Raw genomic sequence first — 20,438 nt, 5'->3', positions numbered from 1 at the left:
CATGGGTGTTTTCGTGGCTTTTACCATTTGTAACGAGAAAGTTTCCATTAGAAAGTCTTCCACGAAAGCATTCCTTCCCTTAGGCAGATAGCTCTAGTGCGCTTTGCCATAAACTAAACCAAACCAAACAAAACTACCAGGGTTCAGTGCCTGCACCGCTCGCCCGCTTATGGCCTTGAATAACTGATATTGTATTAAATGTATGAAAGAAGGAAAACGGTAACTACAACAATAACTTAATCGTTTATCGAGAATGTTTAAGACATATATAATATAAATCAAAGTAAATAAAGGCAATTTAGTAAAATTACGCTAATTAATATAATCCAGTAACTATTATATTAAATTCGATAGTTAAATTTAACAAATCACGGTGAAATTAAGGACATGAAACTAATTCACACTATTTAATAATAACGAAATCTTAAGCTTTCCGTTCCATCACCTCCCCTCTTCCAGCGTGAACTTTCGCCCTTCTTGGCTAGAGTGGGAGGTGAGAAAGTATTTTCCAGCTTGCCTATAAAAACGTTTACTGCGCCAGAATATCTTGGACGTGAAAACGGGGAACGCCTATTTTTAGTCTCGAATAACCGTCTTATATTAGCGTTTAAAGTAAAGAATTTTAGCTAATCTAGTTTAACCGTGTGCTTTAACTCAGTAAGAGTTAGTGATGGAGTGTTAGCAATAAAAGGGTGAGTAAAATTTAACTTATACGATTCCTGTCATACTGAGATAAAAAGAAATTTATTTATCTGACGACACAGCACTTCAGTGTAAAGATGCTCACCACATCACTAAGAATTTTTGGTACCATTTCTTTCTGCTGAAGCATACTTTTAAAGCTATTTTTAATTAAACTCTCAAATGTAAATTAATAATTTCGAATATCCAGTTTAAGTAAAAACAACTGGAAAAGGCTTATTTTAACAGAAATATCAATATAAAAGTAAATAAAGGAATATAGCTATAAGAGTAAATATCATTTGTTTATGTTACATTCCCAGGAAAAGCATGTCATAAGTTTTATATTAGTACTAACTGGCGAATAAGAAGGTAGCTTCGAAACGTATTCTGTTAGTTTTACATACATTGTGTAGATTTTCTTGGCTAATTTTTCATTCTTTATCTATTTAAACTTATACTATATACTTCTAGCATTTAGCAAAATTTATGTTACTCCTTATTCGAGATATCATAGGGAGAAAAATTTTCTTTAAAAATAGATTTTTATGCATTAAATTATGGCTTATATTAAGGTTTCTTTGAAATATATTTGAGTGTGTTTATATCTTTGAAATATATTTAAATGCATTGAACATTTACCCAAAGACATATTTTTATAATTTTAATATTAATGTAATTGAATAAAAGAAGGACCATACATTATACAGACGTACATTTTAGTAGTGTGAAAAACTGAACTTTTTGCTTTGCAGATGAGTTCTTGTCTAACTGAAAAAGGGGATGTGTTAATTTACGATGTTGTATGCCTCATTCAAATCCTATGCGTGAACAAAATATCGATCTCTAGTGTTTTCGTCCTGGCCTTATGTCGGTTCGGGTAGTTTCCTTCTTAATGAAATGGGGTCTCTATACGAGAATTTTTTAAACAAAATATTCTCGTAGAAAGTTGCCACGATGGTAGAAGTTCTTTTTTTCCAAAACGGTATACTTCTAGAGCTTTTCTAATTAATAATTTCTGCTTAAATTCTCCTTCGTCCTTTCTGTCTGATTTAATAACGTCTTTCTAATGGTTAGAACAAACGTTTGACAAATTTTCGTGCGTCGAATAATAGAATATGGTACAATTATCCAAGATTCAAAAACGAAATTAAGAATTTTTTTCTTCTTGCTTATTCCCGTCTAAAATATCCTGCTATAATGACATTTTCCATCAAGAAGTGAAAAACAGTCTCTTCTGAGAACTCATTAATCGTGCCCTGGAAATTTACGTTAAAAACGGTTAAACCCTGATTTATCGGAGAAGCAGTACATATAAAATATAGAACTTCCGAATATTAAAATTTTGGGGGAGGTAATAAATGCTGAAATTTGTTTATAATGTTAGGTTACTTGAATACGACAAAGCCACGGGGCCTATCTACTTAAGAAAAGGAACGCCTTCGTGGTGGTCTGAGAGAAGATGCCTCATATTCACCTAACCCATGAGGAAAACCACGAAAATCAACCACGCAGCCAGCCCATTCACCTGAGTTCGAACCTATTGCCAAGTCGAATACTAATACTCAGCGGTTTTAACCACTCGGACATTGGTGAGGCCCATACCCATATCGGAATGGTTTATTGCATCTTTTGTCTTCATTAACGTACAAAGCAGAATTGAAACCCCGTGCTTGATACAGACTGTGAATAATAATAAATTTGTGGTATGAATGAGAGTGTACACTAAAACATAGGTATGACCCCCTGGGATAGTATTTCATAGTTTCAGAAGGGCGCATGCGGTCAGCATTTTATTTAGCTGTAAAGTATTTAATTTTAGTTTACGAATACAAAAAACTAGTTTCATTCAAGTTTTAGTATTTATTAACATTTTCTATACACTTTGTTGTTTAACTTATAAAACATATTAAAAAATAATGTAAATCTAAACAAATGTGTATATGCATTTTTCCAGTTTGGGAAAGGAGGGGGAGGAGAATGATCGTCTGGCAATGGTGAAAGAGGTACATGGGGGAAAGTAGTTTGAGAACCACTGGGCTAATAGAATGTAAAAGATCATAGTTATGCATTTATTGAAGGTAAGTATTTCTGCCCTGGGAAAAGAATTCACATAATGTCACCAGATTTATCTTGTGCATTTTTAAGGAAATAAGTCATTTATTATGGTAAACAATGACTCATTGAATAAAGAGAGAAAACTAAATTGACATACAGTAACAGCTTTTCCACTAATGTTTATGAACTACTGATTTGTCAAGTATCGAAAGCTAATCTACATGCGGTAGACTTTAATCTGAATTGATTTAACAGCTTCTTGAAATAGGTACTTTACTGCATTTTTTTCTACATTATTTAAATTTAAAAAAATCAAAAAACGTGAATGTATTAGCAACAAATTGAATTTTTCTTGGTTTTTAGAAAGGACAATAAGCAATTCAGATGCCTAGAGCTCCGTATAACTTAAGTCTGGGCAACTGTTTGATATCAACTCCATTGATACGTTTGTGGCCAATAATTAGGCAAGTGGTTAAAGCTATGGAACCATTGTATTTCATCCTGGTATCTATTCCTTGTGGAACTGACAGGCTACATGAAGTTACCCTCATATGTGATATTTGCATTTAGAAAGGCCTCCATAAAAGCATTCCTCCCTATTGATAGATGATTGTAGCGGTCATTTCCGAAAGAGATAGATCCCGTCTAGATTCACCATATGTGAGATTAAATTCATATGGTTGTTATTAATTTATGCACTTATTATTGATCACATAATCGTTGAGTTTATCGATGAACCCCTTTCCCATTTCACTGATAAATTACTACACATTTAGGGGGGGGTATATATATATATTTTCCATTTTACAGCGTTCTGAGTTCGCGATCTTGAACTTCATTTTGACTGTGGAATTACAAACAATGTACAACAATATAACGCAATAATAAAATTTTGTTTCAAAAGATAAACAAAAAGTAAATTAAGTTCTAATTTTCTTAAATCATTTAGAATAAAATATAATGACATTTAATAAAATATTTGTCTTTAGAATTGCACATCGCCAGCGGAAATGCATTATTATCACACCCTTCACATTAATAACGAGTTTATGCTTTTAATAAATGCAAAATGTAAAGGACCTTTCCAAGCACTTAAATACTATATTTCTTCACTTATTTTATACTATATTTCCGGACGTAGTTTTCGCTACCATGTATTTTCGCAATCTGTTTCTCAATGTATGGTTTCAGATATAATTTATATGGAAATATAAGACTAGGTACCTTCAGACGGAATCATCTAAATGTAGAAGAGAAAATTTCTTGGGTTGCCCAAGAAAGACGAAAGGATATGCCTGTAATACTAGAACATTTAAACTGAAGTTCACAGCCTCAGAAAGACCGAGCTTGGAAAAGATGTGTGAACTGAACCTGGAGGCTTTGAAATTATTTTCATCAATAATATTTGGGAAAAGGCTTCGGCAATCGTGGATGGTTCTGATTACGATTTTCATTTGCCAGAATGCTGAATATGATGACATCAATCGGCTTTACGGCAACCGGCAGGAAAAGCAGTGCATTATTTCAAGAAAATAAAGAATTCCTTATGATTTTGTTTTAATACAGAAAACATTAGACTCAGCTTGTTTAATGACTTCTGTTTGATTTGCGCAGATATAAGAAGTCCGTTCGTAGTTCAAATTTCTTTTCATATTAAGGATACTCACCATGGGCATAACCTGGATGAATAAAAGCGAACACAGCCTTTTTTTTTTTTTTTAATATAAACTAAGGCCAAGAAAGTTTTTTTTTTTTTTTTTTTTTTTTATTACTCTGTTAATAATATATTGCTTTTTCTGTGCAAAGTATTGAACAGTCGACGCCCAAGGTTGCCCGAGAAGGAGATGAAGTCACGATGCAAAGCGCATCATCATAGTTTTAGGGGGGTGATAAAACGGGAAATTTCGGAAGAAAATCCTCACTGAATCAACGTTGAGGAATAGAACGTTGATGCTGTGTATCCTGTTTTGGAAAAAGGGAAAACGATTCTTTTTGCAAATTTTTAGTATTAAAAGTAGATCTGATTTTCTTTAAAAAGATTACGAAGAAAATTGGGAGGTGCATGATTAGGAAGGGGAATTTTTATGGAAATATGAAAAGGAGCGTGTCATATAAATGTGAAAGAGCCTATAATTGTAAAGAACTAAAGAGTGTTGAGCTACCCTTTTCATCAAAGTAGATTAGTTATAAAGAAAAAAATGTGAATGCAAATACTACCAATAATGTATCATACTGGGATTGGTATAGAAACAGGGCGGAAGGGAAAACCAGTGCGTTCATGCCGTGATAGTTAAGTAAATAATGAGTAGTTTTTATTTGGTGGAAGTCTTATAAGTACACTGCCCTCCAAAAGTTAAGGAACAGCATGTTTTTCAAAGCTCACCATTATAAAAATGTCAGTAACGTTTAGTAATTCGCAGTTCATATGCATGACAGTAACGAAGTTTAGCAAAATATATGCAAAAACAATAGCTACCACTTTTATTTTATAGAAGTGAATACTTACATAGGAGTTGAAGAAAAAATATGAAAATTGTAATTTTTTTTTTCATGAGTGTTGATCTTCAGTTGTTATTACAGTTTCGTAGATAATATCCAGGAGAAGTCGTTTGCCTGATTCGTTGAGGTGGCGGGCGATCGGATAGATGGAAATGGGGATGTCACAAGCTGACGTTGCTAGGCGTCTCAATGTCTCTCGCAGTGTGGTCCACCGACTATGGAATCAGTTTGAATCCGAGGATTCTGTGTATAGAAGACATGTTCTAGGCAGACGTAGAGAACAAACACCTGCAAGAGACCGTTATTTAGCTCTTTCAGCGCTAAGGAGGAGTAACATTATTGTGCCTCAGCTCATGGAAGATCATTTAGTGGCAACAAGAACAAGAATCTCAGCTACTACGGTGCGCAAACGCCTGAACAATGCAGATCGATATGCAAGACAACCAGTTTGTGTCCCCTTCACCAGAGGACATAGATGGGCGCGCTTATGTTGGGCAAGTGAACACGTCTCTTGGACCAGTCAACAATGGGCGTCTGTTCTCTTCACAGACAAGTCCAGGTTTACATTGGAGCTGATCTGGAGGGAACAATGCACCAGATGCAACCAATTTCACATTGTGGAAAGACTAGTTTGGCTGGGATCTCTCTCGGTGGTCACTCTGAGCTGCATGTGCTCCATGGAGGAACTTTGACCGGTGTGAGATATCGAGACGAGTTCCTTGATTAATATGCCCGTCCATATTCCGCTGCTATTGGTCCTGGATTTCTTGTGATGGACGACGATGCTCGACCGCACAGAGCTCGGGTTGCTGAAGAATATCTTGAGGGTCACGGTAATGGAACGGATAGAATGGCGAGCTCAATCCCCAGACCTAAATCCGATACAGCATGTTTGAAACTACTTTGGGAGACAGGTTGCTGATTTAAGTCCTCCTCCAAGGTCGTTAGATGATCTTGAACAAGGATTACTCCGTGCCTGGTCGGTGCTTCTCATTTCACTGACGGACAACTTAATTGACAGAGTGGAACGTCGCTTTCGCCAAGGTAGTGCAGTTATGTGTAGACACATTCTTTATTAGAATCCATTTTTGTAATTTTACCACCACATTTTTTTCTCAAAAAACTGTGATGTACTGTTTCTCCAAGACTGAATTTCTCTGCCAAGAGTGCAGTTTATTGTTGTAATTCATTTTGTATTGAACTTTAGAAACGTTCTATGTCGCATTCATGAAAGATCTGTTTAGTGAACATGCCCTGAAAATTTCTTGTCTCTATTTTGTTTCATTCTCAAATTAGACACCAAAAAAAATGCCATTCCTTAACTTTTGGCGAGCAGTGTAATTCAAAAGAGACTAGACATCCGTCTGCAGAAGATCCACCAGCAGCCGAGCGAAACGTAGCGTAAAAATTGTAGCTCGACCTGGGTTTAATTGTAGGTGAAAGAACTGTAGTTTTCCGCATCTATAAGATGGATACGAGCTAGTTTTCCCTTTTAAATCTTCCATGAAGTCATCGCTCCCCTTAGGCAGAATTAAATAAACTAAACTGCCGGTAGAAGAGCACGAGACAAAACTGGATTAGACTATGGTAAAGAGCCAGGATTATCTGTCTGAGGTAAGGTCCTCATACATGGAGAACGTTATAAGGGTGTAGAGCCAATAGGTATTTTGGAAGCAGGAGAGATGAAAAATGAGCAACGCCCGAGAAGCGAACCACGGACCTCTGGAATTCGCGCAAAGCGTGCTAACCACTGCACTACAAAGGGATGTTAAGAATTCGGGAGAAATACCTTATAAAGGAAATCAGCTCATATTCATAGTACACATGGGTAAAATCACGAAAACTCTCATGCAACCAAACTGTTCTCCAGGATAAGAGTTCGAGTTAAGCTCCCAGTATTTCGCGATTTTACAGCTCAGGCACTGTTGGTCATTCGCGTATCGTTAATCAGTTTGAAACTGTATAATATTCTAAGTTTTAATGAAGGGTATTATATTGTTTCATTTTTATGCAAAACGCAGTTAACGAGGCTAGATCAAGGGTTTTGGAAACTATTTCTTTTTATTAATTTTTTTTTTTTTTTTTTTTTTTAAATTCATGGTATTTGTTGCTATGGTTGAAAGTTCGTCGTCTATTTTTAACTTACTTCCTGATAAACTATTGAGTTCAAATTTTGTACATACACTGTTTTTGGATGAGAATGTAATGTGGTGAAGCGATTTTTTTTTTCTAAAAATTCGATTTAGATTTTTTTTTTAAATGATGAAATGATTTTTCGCACATACCTTCATTGAAATAAGAAACTAAAATTTTCCCATATTTGTTGTTTTACTGCCCATTGGACAGAACAGAAAAACATAACAAAACCAAAAGCTTTTAAATGAAATTTTTATTTTAAATGAAATTTTAACGTCATATCTGACTTTTGGGCAAATTTTCGATTATACGAGTAGCTCGATTTTTTCCCCGGCTATTTGTCATTTATGGCTTTAAAACTTCTACACGTGAAAACGTATTGGTTAAAACTTCTCATAGATTCTGAAACAAACTCTTAGTCCTATTTTTAAAACAAGAATGATGGAAAGTTATCTGTTTGGTGATTTTCTCTATTTAAACACACACACATATATATAAATAAAAATCTCGAAATTCGGAACGAAAAAGAAAATGCCGTATTAAATATTTGAAGGTTAATCCTATTTTCTCTGTGTAACAAAACAAACTGTTAAAGCGCAAATTAAAGACAATTACGAAACTGTAATAAAAAATTTTCACTTTAAAGAGAGAAAAATATAAAAAACGGGAGGAAGGAGAAATATCGCTTTTAACTTCAGCATTGCTGGGAAACCTAGTGTCAAGTTTATGATGTAAACTATTCCGATACGTTATCGATCTCACATTTTGCACACAAATTCATTGTGCATGACAGTACAATGTGGCGCAGAGTTCTTTTTCTTTTTTCGAAACTTGATTTAGAAGTTTTTCAGATTTAATGTTGAAACGATTTTTCGTATACACCTTCATTTAATGAACAAATAAAAATTCCCAGAATTTCATTGTTTGCACTAATAGATAGAGAAAATGTCTTTCAAATTAAGTTTATATCAGACTTTCAACATAATTTCTGATTTTTGTCTTGGAAAAGGTCGCTGGATATTTATTTATTTTTATTTATTTATTTTACCATTTGAGGTAACAGAAATATAAGATTGATTATTTACTGTTAAAAACGATTTTCGGTTGAATAATCTGACTGATAACGTGCCATTGAGACTAAAAGAGGAAAATAATAATAAAAATAATAATATAGAAGGTTAGTTTTTTTAATGAAATAAGCTTTTGTTTAAAACTCATAAAATAATTAATGAAATAAAAGGAGAGAAATAATTTATCATACGATTTAATTTGAAAAAGAGATTATATAATTCTCGTTACAAAATTCTTCTACAGTTTTATGACAAGAATAATAAAATCTCGGCCGTCTAAATAATGAAATATATTAATTAAATTACATTGTCAAAAGTATTATCGTTATAAATTCATCAAGCTCCACGCTTGCATTACTCATGATATAAAATTTTAGATGAATATTATAAAGAGGATTATTTAAGCTCTTGTTCCCATTAAACTACATGATGAATTATTTTTCTCCTTTCAGTTCATTAGTAATTTTATGACTTTGAAGTAAAAGGTTATTTAATAAAAACTTTTTATACTTTTATGTCCTACTTTTAACTCATAAGTTATTTTATAAGTTTTTAATAAAACCTTATTTTACATAAAAATGTATGTTTTTAAAATTATATTTAAAATACATATGAAGACCCGAATTATATAATGAATGAGCGCTCGACACCTAACGTTGTCAGTCCTTTCCCCCAATTGCCCTAAATCGAAATAATATCCTGATTGCGCTATGTTCCACAGTTATCTCTTATGAGAGAAGTGTATTCTTTTTGAGCTTTTTTTTTTTTTTTTTTTTTTTTTTTTTTTTTTTGATAGATCAAGTTTTAAATTTTGTATCAATATAGACTTCGAATGCTTTCACGTATCACTAGCACACCTTCCTAAATGTGAAATAGTATAGCACTGAATGTATTAAAGCTAAAATAATATTACTTGTAACAGTCGTGAAAAATTAAATTTTCATATGACCTCGATCCTGGCTGAGTCCTTGGTATTCACGCTTGCTGAAACCACAGAAAACTTTGTAACTCATTGGAACATATACTTTAAATTAAAAAATATTAAACATAATTTAAAAATCATGGTTGTTATTAATTAAGACAGCCTCTAAGAATAATTGCTTGTATAATCCTATCTTAAAAAAATTTCTCTTATTTTTTGTATTTCGAATTTAAATTAACAAAAAAATGGCAAGACTTGAAAAACATGCTTAGAAGTGTACTAAGTTCTGATTTTATTAAAACCATTTGCAGTTTCTTGCAAATTTATTTTTGAAACAATTTTACACAGTTTATGTAAATATCCTATGGATAATATGTTGAAAAAGTTAAAGAAATATGTTGAAAAGTTGCAGACCTCAAATGTTAATGAACGTTTCTATGTTAAAGCGAGTTAGGTTAGAGTTATATAACGTTATTTGAATATGGCAGCGCACACGACGGCTCTCTGTCTAAGAGAAGGGATGTTTTCGGGAAGGACATTCTAAGAGAAACTAGCTCGTATTCACGTCATATTTGGTGAAATCACAGAAAACCAATGATGCGACCAGGCCATTCGCCTGCGCTTAAATCAGAGTTGAGCTACCAGCATTCAGCGGTCTTAACTACTCGGTTATTAGTGAGACGTAAGTTAAAGCGAGGTCGCTGGAGTATTTTACCCGCCGTAAAGGTTACGAAGCCGAAACTTGAAAGAAGGAAACTTTTGAAATATGACGGCGCCACTGTGCCTGGGATTCGGCATATCCTGTGATAACGTTTGTAAATCCGAGAAGTAAATCAAAATCCTATATGAAAAGCGGTTCTCCAGCATATAACACTGCCAGCACTTTATAGAGGATCCTAGCAGGCTCGGCTCCAGCGTTTTCTGAGCTTTAGGCGATCAGTACAGTTAGCGTCCAGCACAAAATAAACATATTAATATTTTAAAGTAAACAAAATAAACATATTAATATTTAATATACCATTTCTGAGCTGACGCTTTTGAGAACAATTTAGTTTGTCGTCCTAGGTGGCTGTCTGTATCTTCTATGCTTAGATTGGATCCTGGTTCCTAGTTCCAAGCTAAAAAACTGACTTTTAGGAAGGAGCCATTACGCTGAAGCACCGTTTGTGAAAGCTTCTGCTTAACATCATCCAATCTGTCCAAGTGTGCCGGCACTTTTTAATGAGGCATAGTTATGAAGGATCTCCCTGTGTGTAAAGCAAAAGTGCTCTGCTTTTAACAAAATTTCTGAAATGCAGGAAAACATGAATACAGTGTTTTCGTGTGTAATAATGTCATAAATAGTCAAATTACTGTGCAGACTTTAGTAATGCGTTTTTAATTACAATGACAAAATCTACAGAAATTCGTTAAATGCATGTGATTCACCCTCCCCAAAGTGCTCTTATAAATTGTGAGTACGATCTTATTACTTCTCAGTGACTGACAAGCACGAGCGCCATGATAACCTTAGTAGTAGTGCCCTCTGTTGCAAATTTCATGCTTTAATTCTGCACACGAAACTGTAAAAGAGTAAAAAACGGCGCTTTGGAAACTATTTTTACATTTTTCAGCTTAAATGATCAGAGATAGTTGGTCCACCCTAAATGTTCTGAAAGCTCATTACTTTGCATTAGAAATTCCAATAAGATTCAGATTTCAATAAGATGAAAATTTATTTTTTGTATTTTAATATGAACAATTTACTTCATTAATACTACTACACCGAATAAAAATGCAAAATAATCGTAACTTAAAAAATGTGGGCAAAATTTATTTTTCGAGATAATTTGATGCTGCTTTTCGTATATTAAAAAAAATATTTCATGCTTTCTCACATATATTAGTAGCAAACCACTATATGAGTTGAGTTCAGTGTGCGACGGGAAACCCTTTACTCACATTCCTGCTACGCTCTTATTGGTATAGTTTAATTATTGTAACTATTGATCCATTTATTTGATCCCTTAGATCAACCGTTCGCTATCTGTCTTACGATATTTTTGGGACAGATAATATCTTTGTCAGGGGTATGCAAGACAATTACAAATAATATCGGAAAATTAAGAAGCATTATAATAAATGTTGATGAAACAGCCAAATGTTTAGTTAGTGTCAGTTTGTCGTTGTACAGAAGGTAAAGCAACTGCGAGGATATTTTGATGTGACCATTACTGACAGAAATGCGTGAAAAGCAACGTAAGTATGAACACACCTGCTATATTGCCCGCCTACTTATGCACTGCATGCAGCCACTTCCTTTCTCACTTTGTCACTATATACCATTTAAAATTATATTTTCAGTATTAAATGAATCACCCTTTCAGTTAAATAATTATTTTCTTTAAGTGTGATATTCAAATAATTTTGAATGCGAAGTTACGTTTTAAATTAGCTAGTGTTCATACAAAGTTGTTAATTATTAAATTTTGTTTAAATAAAAAATGGATAAGTGATAAAGAAGTAGATCTTTACATGGAATTGAGACTATTGTAGACAATAACTTCAGTCTGGCATCTTCGCCAAACCCATTTTGAAGACATTTTTTTTATTCCACAAAATTGACTAATCCACATTATCTTTGGTCTCGAGGAGTGTGGATTAAGAGAATTCTACCGCAGTTTGATTTACATTCATCATTTTTAATATAGGCTGTTCTTCTGTCTGACGAAGTATTTTTCACTTTTCTACGGAGTGTTAGAGTTTTTTCCCCTTGATAGTCATAACTAAGAGTTCTAACAATTAATTTATTTTTCTTTTATTTAAAGTATTTGATATTGAATGTGGAATTGCACATTTGATAGATAAGTTTCTAAGAATCACGCCATTAATTTTTTGATAATACCTTGCTTTGTTTATTTGAAGTCGGATTCGTGTTATTTCTCCAGTATAGCCTACTATTTGTTTTCTCTAATTATTCTTAATTTCATAACTTCTTCCTGTTGCAGCTTCTGCCTGTCGATCTGATTCATAGGTGATACATTTGTGGTCAGATACTGAAATACCTTATAAAACTTTCCATGTTTTTATGTTCTTCTTCAGATATTACATAACTGACATTAATCTTCCCTTTATAGTTTCGTTAAAGTGTTGTAATCAAATCTTCAGGCGATTCTCTTAAATCATTTCACTGTAGCCCATATCTGATGGTGTGCATTAAAATTCTCCCACTATGAGGTGTCCTTGCAAAATTCTTTTAAAGTATTATCCGACTTATTAAAATTTTGATTAAGTAATGTACTGGATATGCATATAAGGACATCATTTAGTGAGTGATCTCTTGTAAATGGAAACTGAAGGTTTGTCTGTTAGTGAATATTATGAATTAATTCATTGTTTAATAAAGGTGAGAGTTGAGATATTCTTCCAATATGCAGCAATTTCCGAAGATTTGCAAATAAGTGCTGGTGGTTATTGTAATTTCAAGCAATTATTACATGTTTGTCAACCTAAATATTAGATTAAATTCTAGTTCATAACTTCAAGCAAAATATAAATTATTTGTTAAGTTTACGCAACTACAGGTTTGGGTTAACAAATATTTAGTAATATTTTTCTTTTCCCATCTGATCCTTATGCAGGTTAATTTGTGTCAGTTTTAACTCTGTTGATATGAAAATGTAGCTTAAATAGAGAGACAAAAGTCAGCAGCTAACTATTAAGCTTAAAATAAGAAGTATACTTTTAATCGGAGAATTGTTCAGATATCAAAGTATGAAAATACAGGTCAACTTATCTATCTTATCTCAAATAAAACCTTTATTCCTCTTCAACTGGAGCTCAACGTTGTTCTTTCGGATCAGTCTAAATCAGGACTTAAATAAATCAATCATTTAACTGCTATGAATTTTTTACAACAGCAGGCTGAGGGAAAATAAAATTTGAAACACGTTTTATGTATATGTTATATCTTAAAAAACTAAACAAATTACAAAATTTTAGTTCATTTAAATGTATTTATCTGAAAGAGAATGAAGCAGCGCTGTTCTTTAATGTTAATTTAAAATAGCCTACTCAAAGACAGTTCATGTTACTTTTTCTAGAGGGTTACTGCTGCCTATCCTGTAATAACTGCAAGCAACAGGTGAAAGCAGATTATGCATCAGGTTACCTATGTTAAAGAAAGACAGGCTAAGTAGCACACTAAGCTTTTTCAGAAATTTGGATTTCACAAAATAATAGTTGCTTAAGAAAACTCGCATATTATATGACAAAAATCACTTTGACTTTTTTTCCAGCGCGGTTCGACATAAACCCATTCTTGAAACTTTTATTTTGACTCTTTTTACCACATTACATTTTGTACAGAAAGCGTTCAATTCAAAAAAGGAAAATAATGAAGGTATAATTTAAATACTCGAAAGAGTTTCATTAACAACTGCTGAAGGCAGTGAATTTATAAGGTTACCGTAAATGAAGATGGAGGCAAATAGATAACTAAAATCTCAGAAAGTGGAGAACAACCTAGGTGTAATATTATTCTATACTAAAATCAACTAAGAAGCATTTTTGCCAGAAATATGTTCTCGATATTACTTTACTTTCCATTTCAGCATTCGAAAATTATCTTTCTTAATATGCACGAAGGTATTCATGATGTACATTACTTGTAACATGTCATTATTTTATTTAAAAAAAACAAATCATACATTCTCCTTCATTCATTTGTAGACATGCATTCGGAACAGAACAGTCAGTCATGAAGCGTTTTAGCTACCGACCACACCGCCTTATCTTATTCAAGATAATTGAAAGAATGAACTTTGAAACATTTTGTGCTCCCTCGCCCAAGATATCCAAAACTTAGATTTCTGATTATTGACTTAATGTGAGTTTTCTGAAGCTTTCGATCCTTGCATGCTAACTTGACTGATAAGAACAAAATCTAAGGCGTGGTACCGCAAGGAAGTACTAAATAATACAGACCAAGCCTGGTAAGTACACTCGATCTATATATGTGAAGTAATATTTTAGACAGAATAGTTCTTTATATCGTGACATGTCGGGAAATTATAAGATTTAAACTGAGACTTAAATTGTTAATGGTAAAGAGATAATTGCATGATCTGATGCATATCTGAACCACAAATATAGTTATGCCATTGAAATCGATTGATATATTTTAAAATCTTTTTCTTTCTCATTCAGAACTGTCACTTACGATTTTCAGAGTTATCTTTCTCCTATACATATAGCTGTTTAAGACAAAAAGGTCCAGCAATTGTATTCGTAGTTCTGATTTTAATTCTTTCTGATTTCGGCAAATTAAAGCTAACAGAAATTAATTTTAATTTACATAAAATTGTGTTTTTACACGGTGATTAACGATCTAAAAAGTGGGCGTTAAAGATTTATTTTATTGTGAACATTATAGACGGTTTTAATTATAGCTTTGGGCACGTCTGAAGGAACTATATGAACTTGCAGAGGTTATCTGGCAACTTAATGCAAGTCAGCCACCGGAAATTAAATGGTGCACCTTATTTTATGCACCAATTATTTCAATGAAAACGAGTTAATTTATGTACTGAAGTTTTGTCGCTGATACGAATATGAATTACAAAAATATGAAATGCATAACTCTAATTCTGTTTAGTTTACGAGACTTCATATTAGCTTGCTCGGTTACATACATAAATTTGTTTACAGCTGCAGTTTTTTTTTTTTTTTTTTTTTTTTCATAAATTTTCAAAAACTACTTGCCCTCCCAAAGATATAGTTTTGATTTTCAAACAAAATGAATGAAGGAAACTGGTACCAGTCGTTAATAAAAAAATAAGCTGTTGTTTATGAACTTGCGAGTATAGTTAATATATTGTTGCATCACATATATAATGTATGCAGATTGCAGGTATAGTATAAGAAGGGTTAATTTCCAGAGCACTGTTATGGTTGGTAATTAGAAAGTTTAATTTTTTTGTTATATTTAAAACAATTCTTCGGATCAGTATTATTGATTAACTAAGTTTTTATTACTGAATTTACTAACAATTCAACTAATAGTCTGTTGGTAAAATAGTGTTTTGACATTTTTGTTGGCTCAGTTTTTTTTTTTTTTTTTTTTTTTTTTTCTTGTTTTAATTTTGAAGTACTTAAGATTTTTGTAGATGTTGCAATTATTTGGAAGTTCTTTTTGTGTATAAAATTGGTATTCAGGTCAAAAGTATAAAGCATTTTTAGTTTAAGAATAATGAATGTTTCTTGATTAAGTCTCTCTTTTGTGTTTATAATTATTTCTAAAATTTCAGTTTTAATATCACTAAAGGTAGGTTGTTTAAAGTGTTCTAGTTTTGCTGAATTAATGCAGGTTACAGCGATGAACTTGGTTTTGAACTTAATTTATCCTTTGTTTATATTAATATATATATATATATATATATATAAAATTAAAATTACTAAACAGGCCAACGAAAAACAAATAAGAAAATATTATAGAATTAAATCAGCGAATTAATGGTACTGCAAATCAAAATAATTTTTTTTTACATTTTATAAAATTAAATCCAAAAATGTTTAAATTTGTAATACCATTAATTCACTTAATTTATTATATATTATTCTCTCATCTGTTTTTCTTTTGTTTGTACAGTTTTAGTTTTAACTTAATAGATAGTTACAAATTATATCCTAGCAGCATTATGCACAGGGATTGTTTTTTAAGACCTTATTACATATATTTTTCGCAGTTCAAATACAATACAAGTTCCCAGTTCAAATACAATACAAATACAATACGTACAGTGTGTTTCAGTAAATCGGTTACAGACTTTTAGGAGAGATATAGGACACCTAGACGACGGAAAATGACATGGTCGGAAACGCTTTCCTGGAGCAATAGTGACAACACAATACACAAAAAAGGTAAGACACGAACAGACACATAAAAAAAATTCTAACAATTTTGCTTTATGTCACAAGATTTTTCATTCGTTCTTAGGACCAACAAATTGTCCGAGATTAAAACCATTTTATTGTCGATTATTGTCGATTTAATTCGTGGTGGCGAAATACGACGCTGCGAAAATGTTTTCATCGTATTCCTTACTTCAGTATAAATCTGGGACGATTTCCTTTATAAAGTCATTTAGAAGAGCACTAATCTATTCGTAGACTTCTGTAGCGGTTTTATTTATCAATCCGTTTATCCCGATCCCTTGAAAACGCTGCACAATGTTCAGTGAATCGTGTGTGGCACTGAGCGATTACTCGAGTGATAATTAACTGCCTTATAGAATAACAAAGTGGGATTTTTTTTTATGCAGTAGACGTGAAAAATGTTCAAAGCCCTCTTCAGGACTCGAATCCTGGACCTCTCGAATATGAGTCCAGGAGGGAGAAAATATAACCTAATACGTGAATGAAGTATGTTAGGGTTGGAATGAAATAAGTTTCAAAGCATTATTTGCAAATTTTTCCCTGCATTATATGTTTTCATTTCGAAGCTAAATTCGCTGGAGGCGTTTGTCTGGTTCTCTCAGAGTAATAACAGTAAATTTTGTCATGCCATCAGTGATAGTAACATCAACAGTAATAGAAGTTCGAATCCCGCGAACGGGCTGGCTGCATGGGTGTTTTCGTGGGTTTCCCCATGTGTAATGTGTATACGAACCAGTTTCCCTTAGAAAGTCCTCCACGAAGGCATCCCTTCCCTTAGGCAGATAGCCCTTGAGGCTTTGCCGTAATTAAAATAACCTAACCTAACCTCAACAGTAATATAATACTAAACAAGCAATGTATGAAAGTGGACCACTAAAAGATCTTGCTAACCATCGTTCCTACTTAATTAACACATACTTTTGGCACAGCTTGTGTTAGATACCTAGTCTCAAACATTATTCTGTGTCTTCAAAAGTTCAATTTAACCCGCTGGGAAATTTTGTTATCGCTTGATGATAATATTTTGATTGTGTTTGGGTAGATCTGAAATCATAGAAAGTGAGTTACAATGCAGTAAGATGGGTATCATGTAGTTCGATGAAGCTTTGCATGAACTGGAGTCTAAGCAAAATTTGACTAAACATTTGTTACGGTCTAAATTACATTAACTCCTATTATTATCCATCTTTATATCTATTTGTATATAACCGGGGGGGAATGGATTTCTTTTCTTTAAGGGTGTTATTCTGTAAAAGTAAAGAAAAAGTTCTTTTTTCGGGTTTTTTCTATAGAGTTTTTCTTAATTTTCTTTCTTGAAATTTTGAAACAGTTGCATAATTATTCTCTATATCTAACTTAAGTAATTAATATTACTTTCTTCTGTAGCATATAATGGCAGTTTTACAGAAAATTATGCATATCAAGCTTTAATCGCATCTAATAAATATAAAAGTTACCTCAAAGTAATTTACGATTATGGATATTACTTTAATATTTTTACAAACTGAAGGGATTTTTATCGCTTTCTCGTCCGTAGTTTTTTGAAGCGCCAAGTAACAGCATTTATGGAGGATCCGACAAGAAAACCAGATCTAAAAGACAAAAATGCTTTTGAAGAACCTGAAGATAAACATGATGATGAATATGAGGTAACTACTGACAAAGAAAAACGAGAGAAAGATGATGAAGAAAAAGAAGACATTGACGAAAAGAAAGACACAGAGAAACCGTTGATAGATGACGACTCAGTAAAAATAGATATAAAATCTGGTGATGAAGGGACAGACACAGCTACCCTTCCAATATCAGATAAGAAATCAAGAGATGATAATAATGCAAAGAAAGGTAAGTGTAATAAAATGTTTTAAGTACGTAAGTATATCTCTTGCTTAAAAAACGTATTATCTTTCGATTAAAGTTGTAAGCAATTTGTTTTACGTTTCAGAGCCTATCAATTCATTTCATATCATACAACAGAACAGCTAAATATGCTCGAATTTAGACAGAGATAATATTAATTTGTACATAACATTTCCACAGACAATAGGCGTTTGTATGTAGATTATAGCTCAAAGCATTTAGTATTAAGATACAGAATATAAATTTCACTTATGAAATTTTACTTTTCATAGAATTTAATACTGACAGAAGTAACTACTGAAAATACATTACTGCACAGATATCAGAGGCAATAATAATTACTCTATTGACGTTTAAAGTCTGCGCTTGTTTTCACTTTATTTATAAACTCTGATGGTGACACACACACACACAGTTACTTCAAATTTCGGACAAAAAGAAATCAATGATGACCACAGTAAAAGAAAGGTGTAATAACAACGTTTGAAATATATGTGCATATAATATAGAGAGAGGGCTCTTGCATAAAAGCGTATTAATACATAATATAAACGTGTTGTATTATTAATAAATGTATTATATAACCAAAAGGTTGCAGAGTCATCGGGTATTTTGGATACAAGAGACGTGAAAAATGTGCAATACCTTCGCCTAAACTCGAACCTGGACCTCTCGAATGCTGCGAGTGTGCTATCGTTACACCACGAAGGCATGGAGAAAGGAGGAAGAAGATATCTTATATACTCCCCCTTTTAAAGGGCGACTGGGAATTAGTGGACCCACTCGCCAAATCCTGGTGGTGAAGATTCATCATCCACCACCTTTTTTAGTCCGGGTGCCACTGTAGAGTCATTGGGTATTTTTGATACGGAAGACGTGAAAAATGTGCAATACTCTCGCCGGGACTCGAACCTAGACCTCTCGAATGCGCCAAGTGTGCTACTGTTACACCACGAAGGCATGCAGAAAGGAGGGAGAAAATACCTTTCGTTGTAAATGCATTTATTAATATTAATATAACGATAATACGTATTATTCATATTAATATAATAAATGTGCTATATGTATAATAAACTCCGATTGCTCCCAGCATGTTTGCCGCTTCTTCTCGTTAACAAGTAACAGACATCTGCTGAGTTTGCATATTCAAACAAGAGTTGTAAAGCATTCTATTAACACTAGAGTAACTGATATCTAATGCAAACATAGTAAGAATTTCAAACATATAGATAACAGTGTTAAACAGCTATGATTACAAGAGTGGTCAAACATTCCTTGACATATTTGAAAAATTAATCGGGAAAATAGTACAAGTAATAGAAACGCAAAGATTATAGGTATTATATATTGCAGTATTTATATTATTAAAACCATACCATTGTAAAATCTTGAAGAACTTCCTCAGTCGGTCTCATCAGCGGCCAAGCGCTTAGAACACTGGTAGTTCATTTCCGGGTCCGAATCCCGGCGAACGGGCTAGCTACGAGACCGTTTTGTATTTTTTAACATGTGTAACGTGAATGCGAGTCAGATTTCTTTAGAAAGACCTCCACGGAGGCATCCCTCTATAAGCAGATCGCCCTCGAGTGCGTTGCCATAGTTAAATAAACCAAAAGAAACTATTCCTCCGTCATGTTCATGCGAAGCAAGGGTTGGTGTATATCAGTCTGGCAAATCGAAGGAGCTCATATTCAAGGCGGGGAAAGCAGAGTGAATTTTGCACTTCTAAACTCCTTATGCCCGAATAAAACCAAATGGAAGATGATATGCTACCGTACAAGAAATCAAAGCTACGGGTCTTTGTAGAAAGAGAAATGAAAAAAATATTAAAGGCATTCCTCTCAAGTGATTTTAGTAATATGGCTAATACACTAATAGGATGAGATCAACTGAAAATCCCTTTTTCGAAGAGGGATGAGAATGCAACTAATTTTTAAGATTTGTCACTTCTAAGCTCATTCTATTCTCTTCATCCTTACCGAACCTTAATGAGTGAATCTTGTATTACTTAATGTATATCAAAAGACGCTCACTTTCAACTGAAATAAGCATCAACTTACCTATATATATCTTCAGTTAGCTGAATTATTTGTATTCTGAGTTCTGCAATGTTTGTCACCTTCGAAATGTGCACTTTGTTACTGGCATGCCTGAGCAAGAAATCAAATAGTTTATTGGAGAAAAACATGAAACTTGATCATCTCGCCATGTCTGGTTGGTGAGAAATTCCTTGCCCAGATAACCGAGAACAATTTGATTCCAATGAAAAAGGTTGCCCATACTGCTACCAAAAGTTA

General features: G+C 33.1%; 1 protein-coding gene across 3 annotated transcripts in view; it reads left to right on the top strand.

Moving 5' to 3' along the window:
* The first annotated feature begins 563 nt into the window (after window positions 1–563).
* Window positions 564–20,438, top strand: part of LOC118181151 (uncharacterized) — a 32,560-nt gene continuing 12,685 nt past the window's right edge. The window contains exons 1-2 of one of the 3 annotated variants that reach the window (XM_085807214.1): window positions 564–692; window positions 17,819–18,126. In XM_085807214.1, coding sequence (XP_085663340.1) covers window positions 17,847–18,126 — 280 coding nt within the window. In that variant the 5' untranslated portion in view covers window positions 564–692; window positions 17,819–17,846. Of the gene's footprint in view, window positions 693–14,103; window positions 14,340–17,818; window positions 18,127–20,438 lie in introns of those variants that run through there. The other 2 variants (XM_085807215.1, XM_085807213.1) reach the window with 2 other exon arrangements.

This window comes from Stegodyphus dumicola, chromosome X1 (genome assembly GCF_044657685.1).
Source record: "Stegodyphus dumicola isolate Sdum_Otavi_A_Nest chromosome X1, ASM4465768v1".
Taxonomy (NCBI): domain Eukaryota; kingdom Metazoa; phylum Arthropoda; class Arachnida; order Araneae; family Eresidae; genus Stegodyphus; species Stegodyphus dumicola.
This window is presented reverse-complemented; position numbering and strand designations above follow the sequence as displayed.